The sequence below is a fragment of the Coenobita brevimanus genome, chromosome 57 (assembly GCF_032717465.1).
Source record: "Coenobita brevimanus isolate Jiangsu-jjx chromosome 57, ASM3271746v2, whole genome shotgun sequence".
Classification (NCBI taxonomy): Eukaryota; Metazoa; Arthropoda; class Malacostraca; order Decapoda; family Coenobitidae; genus Coenobita; species Coenobita brevimanus.
The window spans coordinates 57,252,435-57,265,785 of record NC_137010.1 but is presented as its reverse complement, the minus strand read 5'-3'; the positions used below and the strand labels follow the sequence as shown (position 1 = coordinate 57,265,785).

The 13,351-nt window shown below is 44.9% G+C and overlaps 1 protein-coding gene across 1 annotated transcript in view; it reads left to right on the top strand.

Moving 5' to 3' along the window:
- LOC145402040 (nucleoprotein TPR-like) overlaps window positions 1–13,351 on the top strand; it is a 92,050-nt gene that overhangs the window by 14,777 nt on the left and 63,922 nt on the right. Inside the window, exons 7-10 of the mRNA XM_080274137.1 lie at window positions 879–1,106; window positions 5,787–5,959; window positions 6,642–6,761; window positions 8,251–8,407. Coding sequence (XP_080130263.1) covers window positions 879–1,106; window positions 5,787–5,959; window positions 6,642–6,761; window positions 8,251–8,407 — 678 coding nt within the window. The remainder of the gene's footprint in view (window positions 1–878; window positions 1,107–5,786; window positions 5,960–6,641; window positions 6,762–8,250; window positions 8,408–13,351) is intronic.

Genomic DNA, 13,351 nt, shown 5'->3' with positions numbered 1-13,351 from the left:
AAAAATTATTGTAAGAAGTTGGGGCTTGTCCATAGTTTCACACTCAATTTTAACATTATGGCCATTAGTATTTCAGCAACTAATTGAACAAGTACTGCATAGCCCCTTGAATCAGTTGACATTATTTTTAAGTTTAGTCATGTTGCTGCTGCCAGATGGTATTATTCAACTTTGGACTGAGTTCTTGTACTGAAAGGGTTTACTAGGGTTGTATCTAACCCCACCAGTTTGAAAGGTCTATCCCAAGTTTAATAAAACCATCCGAGATGGTAAAAACAAAAGGAAAAAGACATCCCCGGTCCCAGGGATACAGTACCAGAGTTGCCCAGATGATGAGAGAGTTGATAGGTGCAGTTTTAACATTATCCGGCTCTTATGACTCACACTGAGCCAGAGAAGATTGTCTCGCATAGAGTTCTTCCAACCAAGAGAAGGTTGATGAAAAAATAAATGTATGTAACTTCAGGATCAACGAAGAATGAGAAGGAGCATGTAGCAGAGCTAGGATGTGCTGTGGAGGAGCTACAAAAACTGCTGAACAAGGCTAGCTGGTAGGCTGTGTCATTTATGTGTTTGTGGACTTTACTCTCCTTTATGTAAATTTATGTACAGAATATCTCCAGGATTAGCTGAGACCAAAAAGGAATGTATAGCAGAGGGAGAAAGAGCAGTGGAGCTATGCAAACTGCTGAACGTGGCCAGTCAGTAGTATGTGTATGAGGGCTTACTGCATGTTTATAAAACCAGGGTCAGCCAAGAATGAGAGAGAGTGAGCAACAGAGTTGGAAGGAGCAGTGGAAGAGTTGCTCAGACTGTTTAATGTAACCAGTCAAGAGTATGTGTATGTGAGTGGGCATAATGTGTATGTATAACTCCAGGATCAACTGAAAATGAGAAGGAGAGAGCGGCAGAGCTGGAACGAGCAGTGGAGGAGCTACGCAAACTGCTGAATGAGGCCAGCCAGCAGTATGGGGCGCTGGAACGAGCCAAGGCCAAGGCTGATGAGGACAATGCCGAGGCTTTACTACAGTCCACAAACCTGGTCAAGGAGCTGAAGGAGGAGTTGGATAAGGTCAATCTACTCCTACAGGCCAGTGCAAATAGAGGTAGGTTTTTTTTTAATATTATTAAAGTGGTAGGTGGGGGCACTCTCCATCCACGCACTCGATGTAATGCTGCTCTTGGGTGCCTACCCTTTCCACTCTTCCTTCTTTCCTTATGTTCTCTTCTGTCTCTTCTTCTTTTATTCTTCCTCTTCCTTCTGTCTATGGTGACTTTGCACTGAGTGAGAAGCCAAATGGTTTCCTGTACACCAAGAAGCCATTTATCATGCTGGGTGGTAGCCATATAACCAGATTTTGTGCCTGGTGGTTTAGCGGATAATTAAGACGCTCCAATTGGATTGAGCCGGTACAGGTTTGTATCCAAGGGGTGGTTGGAGTTTACAGTATTGCTCATGTAATGCCAGTCAGGGATGAGTGAGGCTGGTCACTCTCATTTTAGATGTCAGGATCAGGACCTAGCCCCGGGCTCCCATGCGCCCCATGGGGCAGCACTGGATTAGATGATGAATGAATGAATGATTGAATTATTATCTTAGTGGTAGGTGGGGGCTGTCACCATCCACTCACTCAATGTCGTCCTACTTTGGGTGTTTGCCCTTTCCTCTCTTCCATCCTTCCTCTTCTATTTCTTTCCTTCATTCTTTCCTCTGTCTTCTGCCTACGGGTGACTTTACATTCCCTCTTTTGTCTTTCTTTCCTTCATTCTTTCCTCTTCCTTCTGCCTTTGGGTGACTGTACACTGAGTGACAAGCCAAATGGTTTCCTGTACACCAGGAAACCATTTACTATGCTGGGTGGTAACTATAAAACTAAATTATGGCGCCTGGTGGTTTAGTGGGTAAGTAACCCTTTAACCGCAGGCATTGTTTTGCCCCGACTGGCCTCTCCCGCGGGGGTTTCGACCAAAATGTAAACAAACTTTAAACCTTTATAATTCTGCACAGAATAAATCTAGAGCGAAAAATAAAGTACCATTAGAAAGTACTAACCTTCGGCTTTGCAATGATGTAGGTTTCATGATTTCGTTGACTATCACTGGATGGGCAGTGCCATTAGAAGTGAACGATCTAAAATCACTATTTTTCGCTCACACACCATTACCTTCGCTCATACACCATTACCAAATGCCAACCTCATTCTGATAATAATACTATAAACATATATGAACACTGCATATACGATAAACACCCACTCTGTGTTCACTGAGGCAGGTAAAAGGCACTGTAATTACCCGCACTTCATTGCTACATCAGCGGTGTTGTAATCACTATTTTTCGCTCACACACCATTACCAAATGCCAACCTCATTCTGATAATAATACTATAAACATATATGAACACTGCACATACGATAAAAACCCACTCTGTGTTCACTGAGGCAGGTAAAAGGCACTGTAATTGCCCGCACTTCACTGCCACATCAGCAATGTTCTCACTCACACAGCTGGACAGATACTGATGTGTGTTTGGTCCGGGGTGGGGTGGGGGGCCCAGGGGGTGGGAGGTGGGGCCCCAGGGGGGGGGGGGAGGTGGGGGTCGGCTGGAGTGAAAGAACTTAATAGCTACTCTCCCTTGAAACAATTGGCGCACGGAAAAAACACGGGGTATTCAAAATATTCACAAACATTCGAGAATGACACCCGTGGTTTGGTCCAGTTTTTGCAATGTCATTCTGGAATGACACCCGCGGTTAAAGGGTTAAGGCACTGCAATTGGATTGAGCCTGTGTAGGTTTATATCCAAGGGATGGTTGGGTTTATTGCTCACGTAATGCCACTCAGGGATAAGTGAGGCTGGTCACTCTTATCTTAAATGTCAGGACCAACCTGCCTAGCCCAGGGCTCCTACACTCCTTATGAGGCAACATAGGATTGGATGATGGATGGATGGATTATTATTACAGGCAGGTCTCGTTATATGAGCATCTGCTGTACGAGAAACCAGTGACGCAAGAATGGGCAATTTTGACCCAAAGTTGGTGATGCCAGCAAGCTCAGTTAACGCAACCTTATTTTCTATCTATCTATCTATCTATAGCCCGACGCCCTAATCCCGCAAAGGGTGGCCGCAGACAAAACGCCTCCAAGTCACTCTGTCACCCACCATTTGACTCCCCTCCCCCCAACTCACCCCCCCCAACTCACCCCCCCCTCCCTCATATACCTCTCAACTCCATCCCTCCACCTCATCCTCGGTCTACCTCTCCCTCTCATTCCCTCCACCTCACCTACATACACCATCTTAGTCAGTCTTTCATTCTCCATTCTCTCCACATGTCCAAACCACCTCAGTGTATTTCTCCTAATCTTTTCAACCACATCCACATCTACCCCACAACGTTCCTTCACTTCTTCATTCGTCAACCTGTCCCTCCATGTCACTCCACATGCTCCTCTCAGGTAACTTATTTCCACTGCTCTCACTCTTGACTTGTTTCCCTCTTGCAAGGTCCATGCCTCGCTTCCATACGTCAGGGTAGGGATCACAATACCATCATGCAGTGACTTCTTAACTTCCATACTCACCTCCCTATTTCTCATCACTGCTTTCAGTGTGCCAACAACCTTCCTTCCCTGCTGTACCCTTTCACGTACTTCATCCCCCAAAGTTCCATCCTTACTCATCACACTACCCAAGTACTTGAATGCACTCACATTCTCCATATCCTCACCATCCAACCTCACTGCACACTCTGTGACTTCATTCCTCTCAAACACCATAACTTTACTTTTGTTTACATTAACTTTCAGCTTCCTCCTCCTACACACTGTCCCAAATTCATTCACCAAACCTTGCAACTCCCATTCATCTTCACTCAACAATACTGTATCATCAGCAAACAGCAACACCGGAAGCTTCCAAATCTCACCCTCATTCATTAGGGCCACCCCCACATCCACTGCCCTACCTTGTACCTCCTTTACGACCCCATCCATATATATATTAAACAGCCATGGAGACATTACACACCCCTGTTTCAGTCCCACATTGAGATCAAAGAACTCACTCAGCTCACCATCCACTCGCACCGTAGCCCTAGCTCCCTCGTACATACTCTTCACAGCACTCAACAATTTCCCCTCCACTCCATATATTCTTAATACCTTCCACATACCTTTCCTATCTATTCTGTCATAAGCTTTCTCCAAGTCCATGAAGGCAGCGTACACTTTCCTTCCCTTCTCTAGATACTTCTCCACTAAACATCTTAGAACAAATATCTGATCTACACACCCTTTTCCCTTCCTAAATCCCCCTTGTTCTTCTCCAACTAGCTCCTCTGTCATATGCCTAACCCTATCAATGAGTAATCTACCATATATTTTACCAGTCACACTAAGAAGGCAAATACCCCTATGGTTACCACATACTTCTCTCTCCCCTTTTCCTTTGTACAGAGGAACAATTATACCTGATTTCCAATCCCCTGGAACCCTTCCCTCTTCCCAAGCCAATCTACACAACTTCCATATCCACTCCACAACAATCTCACCCCCATACCTAAGCATTTCACCACACACTCCATCAATTCCTGGGGCCTTTCCCAGCTTAATCTTCTTCATCGCTTCCACTACTTCCGACCTACTGATCTCTTCCTCCCTCCTCTCATCTCTTCTTCTCCCAGCCATTCCCCAACCACTTATACTCACACTGCTCTCACTCTCTACATTCAACAAATCCTCAAAGTGCTCCTTCCATCTCCTCAATTTCTCTCTCTTCTCCACCAACAATCTATTATTCCTATCTTTCACTCCCCTACTATTTCCCCTTTCACACTGCCTTACTTTCTTTACCTCCTTCCAAAACAATTTCTTACTCTCCCTCCATTTCACACTCAGATTCCTCCCAAACTCTTCATCCACTTTCTTCTTACTCTCCTTCACCAGTCTCTTAACCTCCCTTCTCCTGCTCACATATACCTCTCTCTTCTCTCTCTCATCTTCTCCCCTACCTCTACTCACCAACCATTCACCATATGCCTTCTTCTTTTGTTCCACAGCTCGTTTCACCTCATCATTCCACCATGCTGTCCCTTGCACACCCTTGCATCTCCTCCTCATTCCACAAACCGCCTCACACGCTGCGCTTATCTCTTCCGTGAATATCTTACATACGTCTTCCACCCCTTCCATCTGCTCTAGCTCATACCTTCCCAATCTTTCTTCCACTATACTCTTATGCTCTGTTATACGAAGTTCATGATTCCTCCCCCCTCCCCCCCCTTTTTTTTTTTTTTAATACAAGTTTCCATCATCTGAGCAGACTTCCATCAACATATCCCACTCTTATAAAAGGACCCACCTGTATTATTTCTACAACTACTGTACTACTACCGCTACTACTATTACTACTACTACTGTTACTATTACAACCACTGCCACTACTCTTACTGCTACTACTACCACTGTTACTGTGTTATTATTATTATTATTATTATTATTATTATTATTCAAAATGTTAAGGGTAGAGCTGGAAGACTGCAAGTACTGTCTGTTATTGTAACATAGCACACCCATAGCACCAGTAAAGAAAGAGGCAAATAGAAAGTATATTTGACATGGAGGCAGTTTTATTTGTGGCCACACCTTCCAGGATTAGGGCTTCTGGCTAATAGATATATAAGGTAGATAGAAAGATATGATAGATAAGTAGGGAGATAGATGTAAGAGCAACCCACCAAACTTCAAAAAAATAAAGCTCATCATATTCCATACCATACAGGGAGCAATGACCTGGATGAGCTCTCCCCGTCAGCCAGTGCAGCCAGTGAGCTTGTGAATCGGGGCCTGAGCCTTACCCAGCTCTACTCCGAGTACCTCACCGTCTCCGATAAGCTCATGGCCACCGAGGAGGAGAACAAGAGCCTTAAGAGATATGTGGACCAGATACTACAGGTAACTTTGTTTTTTTTTCCTGTTCATTATACTCACAGTCTCACTCGTTCACTTTCCATGCCTCTCATCTTCCTTGCCCTTCTCTTTGTTACTCTGCTTTTCTCATCTCTCACTCATTCACCTTCCATGCCTCGCATCTTCCTTGCCCTTCTCTTTGTTACTCTCTTCAGCCCTTCTCATCTCCTCTCACTCACTCATTCACCTTCCATGCCTCTCATCTTCCTTGCTCTTCTCTTTGTTACTGTCTTCAGCCCTTCTCATCTCCTCTCACTCACTCATTCACCTTCCATGCCTCTCATCTTCTGTGTCCTTCTCTTTGTTACTCTCTTCTGTTTTTCTCCTCTCCTTTCTTCACACGGATTATCAAGAAACAGGGTAAGGATCTATCTATCATTCAGGCTGTCTGTTTATTAATCTATTTATGTATATGAGGGAGGCGGGAGTGAGTTGGGGGGAGGGCAGTCAAATGGTGGGTGACAGAGTGACTTGGAGGCATTTTGTCTTCAGCCACCCTTTGCAGGATTGGGGCGTTGGGCAGTAGATAGATAAATGTTTCCTTCTGTCTGTCTGTGTCTGTCTGTCAAAGGTCTACCTAAGAATATACCTTCCATAATGCTGTACATTTATAAATTCTTGGTCTTTCAAACTTACTAAAACCCCATCCTTTTCCCTCCACCAACAGGAGATTGAGGAGCGCGTGCCAGTCATCAAGAAGCAGCGTGAGGACCACCACAAGTCCCTGGAGACCATCACTGCCCTGACCAAACAGCTGGAGGAGGCCATGGAGGCGCGGGAGAAGCAGGTGGGTGGGGCTGGTGGCATAACGCATTTGTTAGTGTCATGTATTTTTGTGTTGTGTATTGTTGTGTATTTATTGTGTGCATTTTTTTGTAGTTGTGTTTGGCCATGTGGAGGGGATGGAGAGTGAGAGACTGATGAGGAGAGTGTATGTGAGTGAGATGGAAGGGGAGAGAGGGAGGGGAAGGCCAAGGATGAGATGGAGGGATGGAGTGGAGAGGTATATGAGAGGGGGGTGTGATCTGAGAGCAGGGCAGTGAAATGACGGGGGACAGAGTGATGTGCAGGCGATTTGTTTGTGGCCACCCTGTATGGGATTAAGGTGTCTGGCAATAGATAGATGGTGTAGCTCTGTTGCTGAATAACCCCAGTCCATGGCCAGGCAGACCCATCAGCTACAGATAAGCAGTCACCTGTATAGTGAATTGATGTATCCTTGCTGCAGAAAGTACCTTACCACAGCAAGGGATGGGGAATAGCGTGGAGGTTTGGTTCCTGGGTGGATGCCATATTTGCATCTCCACCCGCTAACAGAGGCTCCACATCACCCCGTAATTTAGTAGAGTATATGATTACCACCCAGCTTTTTAGTGGTGGGTAGGTGTTGGCGACCATCATTCATTCATGATGTAGTGCTGCCTACTTCTTTCCCCTTTCTCATTCTATCTGTATATGTCCTTTCCTCTTCCTGTTTTTCCCTTTCCTTTGTCTCATTTTTATTACTCTTCTTTCCACTTCAGGTGGCGCTACAATCAGTGACAAGCCTAATGGTTCACTGTAACCCAGGAAATCATTTACAATGCTAGTTGGGAACCACATAATAATAATGTGGGATGAAGTGAAGCCTGTTGTGTTGCCCATGGTAACTAGATGGAGAGATGCAAATGTGGCATCCATCCGGGAACCAAACCTCCACACTATTTCCTGCATCTTGCTGTGCTGATGTGTTGTCAACCGCAAGGGAGCATCAGTTCACTGCGCAGGACAGCCTTGCAGGGGTGGCTGCTTTTCTACAGTAAATGGGTCTACTTGGCTAGAGTGATAAGAGTTTATCAGCAACAACAACAACCCAGCGTCATAAATGGTTTCTTGAGTTACAGAAAGCCATTAGGCTTGTTACTCAATGTAGAGCCACTTGAAGTGGAAAGAAGAGTACTGAAAAGTGACAGGAAGAATGTGAAAAGTGACAGGAAGAATGGGAGAAACAGGCAGAGGGGAAGGCAGACATTAAGAAAAATAAAATAAAGGTGAAGGAAGAAGTAGGCACACTGCATCAAGTGAGTGGATGATGGTACAGAGTGGGAGTGGTCCAGATCCATCAGGTGATTTTTTATTTTTTTTTATTTTTTTAATGGTGACTGGGAAATAAAGTGGAGGAGGAAGAGAAGGATGATGATGATGAGCAGGAGGAGGACAAGGAGAAGTATAATGATAATGAAGTGAAGGAGGCTTATGTGAAATGATTCCCAAAATTGCTGTTGTGTTCATTTCAGCGTATTATGAGCGATGAAGCAGTACGCCGTAAAGAGTACCTGGAGCGTGAGAATCAGCGTCTGGAGGTGCAGTTGAAGGACGTCAGCCGGCAGGTGGCAGTTCTGGTTACACAGGTTGAGGCCGCACGAGCTGGTCTGCCTCCTCCACCCATACAAAGTGAGTGAATATCTTGCTGTATGGTTATGAATGTCTTACTGTATGGTTGTCTTTCATATGGAAATGTAAAGGGACCATATTCTTTTGAGCTTGGGGGGCTTTCTCATACCTCTGTCTTAATTATTTACTATGGGTTTCAGAGGCCATGTCCCACTATTTTTCAGGAATAACTTATCAACAAACAGTTGGATCAGTATGAATTTCAGGCAGAGCTTGTTGCACACCTTGCCTTAATTTTCGGTGATATATATAGTGATTATCAAATGTGGAGAAATACCATAACGCACTTGTCCCTGACAAGTGATGCTAAAGTCCCACCTTCATGACAAGGAAACGGACAAGAGTTCTGTGACGTTGGTTAGTAGGCTCCATCCACCCCTTCAGCTCTCTCCCGCCCCCACCCCCATCCCCCCATTCTCTCTCACTCTCTAAAATCAACACTACGGCCAGTAGCATTTGCCTTATACATATATTAATGAGGCATGCATTATGCGTTATTATATTTGTAAATCTTTATTTAAGAGTGACAGATGACCTGATGTAAAGGCAAGAGTAGGGTAGGGTGGTGGGTGATAACGACCAGGATTGGTGGGACTGCAATGGTGTGAGGGTCTTCAGGTGTTGTGTGTGTGTGTGTGTGTGTGTGTATGTTTTTCACTTGTGAAGAGGTCTTACAGCAGTACACCTCACCACAGGTTCGAACCAACCAATATGAGGCCTATGGCAGTGATTCTGTAATATATAATGCAAATGCATGTCTGGTAACTGTGTGTGAGAAAGGGGGGTGATGTAGGAGCATTGTCCCCCAGTCTCCGCCGTTTTTGTGTGTGTGTGTGTGTGTGTGTGTGTGTGTGTGTGTGTGTGTGTTTTATTTTCGCCAACATCTCCCTCAACGTAGTTAACCTACACTACCCTTCCTCCCTGGCCATATTTCCACCCTTTTCATTTCCCGACCCATACCCAACCTGTAACAGATGACCAGGCCTCAACTGTCCCATTCCACTTGACTACAAACACAGACTGACAAGACAAGCACTATCTTGCAATAGATGCTGTATTGGAACAAAAAAATCCACTACAAAATCACACAAAACCTGAAGACCCTCACACCACTGCAGTCCCACCAATCCTGGTCGTTATCACCCACCATCCTACCCTACTCTTGCCTTTACTGCAGGTCACCTGTCACTCTTGAATAAAGATTTACAAATATAATAACGCATAATGCATGCCTCATTAATATATGTATAAGGCAAATGCTATTGGCCATAGTGTTGATTTTAGAGAGAGGGGTGGGAATGGAGGGGGGGTAGGGGCGGGAGAGAGCTGAAGGGGTGGGTGGAGCCTACTGACCAACATCATGGAACCCTTGTCCATTTCCTCGTCATGAAGGTGGGACTTTAGCATCACTTGTCAGGGACAAGTGAGTTACGATATTTCTCCACATTTGGTAATGCACTATATCACTGTAAATTAGGGCATGGTGTGCAACAAGCTCTGCCAGAAATTAATACTGATCCAACTGTTTGTTGATAAGTTATTCCCGAAAAACAGTGGGACATGGCCTCTGAAACCCATAGTAGTTTGCACAGATCACCTTACCATTCTCATGTATTTTATCAGATTGTTTTAATATTACCATTGTTTACATCAGTAATATTCAAGAGGATACTGAGGTGTAATGTGCAGACTGATTTGAACAAGGAAATGCTGTTATAAAGCATTCAGTATCTCTCAGAATATGATCCTTTTATACACAAACAAATAGCCCCATAGCCATTCAAAGCCTCCAGCCAAACAGCATCTTTCTTTAACTCCCACCAGGCATTTATCCAACAGAAACTGCCCATCCCAGAGAGACATGAGTACAGTACATACTTGTGGTCTTGTCTTACTTATAAACACAAATATGTAGCCACCACAGCCATCCAAATCTTTAGCCAGTCTGTCTGTCTCTAAAACATTACCACAACCTTCCAGGAAACTTAAGGCAGTCAGCGTCATTGCATTTGAGTACTTATCACACACAAAATAGCTCTTTCCAGAGAGACATATGTAGCTGCCTGTTTCTCCACTTTCCATGCACACACATAACCACCACTACCATTCAAAACTTTCAAACAGCATCCTTCATGAACCCCCACCAAACATATGTCCCACAGAAACTGCCCTTCCATTAGAGTACAAGGCTACCATTATGTGTGTGTGTTTTTCAGTTTCTTTTCTGCTCAAACATTTGCACAAGTAAATAACCACACCTGCCATCCAGAACCATCAGCCAAACAGCATCCTTCATTGATCTCCACGAGACATTCATTCCATAGTAAAATTGCCCTTCTTGAAGAGGCACGTGTTGCTGTCTGCCTATCTTCTACACAGACTTACATCCAGCCACATAGCCACCACAAGCAGATAAAACCTTCACCCAAACAACATTGTCCATGAACCCTTGCTAAGCATTCATCCAACAGAAATTATCCTTCTTTGCGAGACATAAGTTCACCTTGCTAGTTCATCTGGCTTGACAACAATACACAGAAAACACAGCTCACAGACAGTTCACCTTGTCTTTGCCATAACGCAGCCCCTCACATCACAAAACCTGCTTGAAGTCCTGCTTCTAAACAGTCAGCTATTCTCCCCCTAAAATGTAGCTGACTGGTACACTTGACATACAGAAATTATTTTCTTCAAATCTAGGGACTCAACATACTATTGATCTTCTAGTCCACAGTTGTAGATGTGACTGTGATGACGAAAAGAAACTAAGATCACATAGTACTTTGTGAGAATAAAATGATGTCATGATGATTACAAAGTACTTAATGATGATTAAGCTCTGGTAACATTAAGATTATTCAGTTAGATGCTTTGTATGTGATGAAGCATCCATCCATCCATCATTCAATCCTACATTGCCACTTGAGGAGCGTAGGAGCCCGGGGCTAGGCAGTTGGTCCTGACATTTAAGATGAGAGTGACCAGCCTTACCCATCCCAGAGTGGTATTACATGAGCAGCCAATCACCCCTTGGATATAAACCTTCACCGGCTCAATCCGATTGGAGCGTAAATAATTACCCACTAAAACCACCAGGCACCAAAATCTGGTTATATGGTTACCACCCAGCGTAGTAAATGCTTTCCTGGTGTACAGGAAACCATTTGGCTTGTCACTCAGTGTAGAGTCACCCACAGGCTGAAGGAATGATGAAGCAAACATTACTAAATACTTTGTGATTACTAACCAAAACAAAGACTGGTATTATCATCAGTTTAGAAGGCTCCCATGTACCATTCTTACCAATTTACTTCCACAAATGGCATATAAATTTCTTGTCTACAAACTCATCAATAAAAAAATTATAAAAAACACATGAGAGAATGTTAGGTTGTAAAAAGCAAGACAAAATGGCAAAGGAAATAGTGCTAGAAAGCCTCCGTACTGTGTAAGAATACCAGCCTAAGATCACTGTTGTATAACACACCCTTGTGTCATGGCTGCGATGCATTTTTTAATGCCAGTTGCTCAATGAATAGGGTGTTGTAGCAGTCATATAAGTGAGAAAAACAATTGTATAAGCCAAAAAAAAAAAAGTGGTGGAAGAAAAAATGTCCGTATTGATCATCTAAGTGAATGATTGTACAGTAAACCCTTGATATAACAAACTACAGTAATCACTCTAATATCCGGACGCCCAATAACCGAACATCCCCACTAACCGAACCTTATCGTCCTGGGATCAAACATTCCCAAAATGGTCCGAAAATCCAAAAAAATTGGAAAAAAAACCGATTTTTTGCCGTCCGTAATTTGAACTTGCCGCGCGCGCCGCGTGAGAGCATTGTTTTGGTTCGTCATTCCTCCGATGTCCGATAGAGCGCCGCTGCATCCTCCCCACTTCCCGCCTGTCTCTCACCGCGACTGGACCTGCGCTCTTCGTCATGGCTGCCCACGTGCTCGCTTTTGTGGTGGTGCCGTACTTGCTGCAAGGCCTCCTGCTGCTCTCTGCCCTACTCTTAGTGTGTGTGATGATGGCCCCGCCTCCTGAGAAAAGGAAGAGAGTGGTGTTGACTCTGGAGAAGAAACGGGAGATATTGGAGAAGGTTGATGCGGGTTGGTCTTCCTCTCGCATTCTCCGCGAGTTCAACCTGGCCCGGTCGACTTTGTTTGATATCAAGCGTTCCCGAGACAAGCTCATGCAGTACACGGCTGACTTCTCGTCGAGAAGCAAACGCAACGTGGAGAGGAAGGTTATGTTTACTCCCAAGTATGCAGAGATCGACCGCTCCACGTTGATTTGGTATCGACAGCAACGTGCAGCTGGTGTGATGGTACGTGGAACGGAGCTGAAGGCTGCTGCTGAGAAGTTTGCAAGGCTTCACGACGCCCTAGACTTCAAGGCATCCGAGGGTTGGCTCTTCGCGTTCAAGTTGCGACATGGCCTTACTAACCGTAAAGCACATGGCGAAGCATTGGACGCTAACGAGGATGGAGTGGACGAGTTTCGGCACAAGGTGAAAGGCTTGATCGACAGGGAGGGCCTCACTCTCGGTCAAGTCTATAACGCTGACGAAACTGGCCTATTCTATCGCTCGGTGCCAACGAACACTCTCGCCGATGAGACGGAGAAGCGTGTACCTGGCCGCAAGCTTTCTAAGGAACGGATATCTGCTTTGTGTTGTGCCAATGCTAACGGCATGCACCGGCTTAAGCCCGTTATTGTTGGCCGTGCAAAGCAGCCTCGGTGCCTTCGTGGGGTGATGGATGTCCTTCCTGTCGTATGGTACCATTCTTTGAAAGCATGGTTCACAGCTGTGATTTTCAAAGACTGGTTTCACCATCACTTCGTCAAGGAGGTCATACATTACCAGACGAAGACACTGGGAATTCCTCGCGACCAGGTAAAGGCTCTCCTTCTCCTCGACAATGCACCTGCCCACC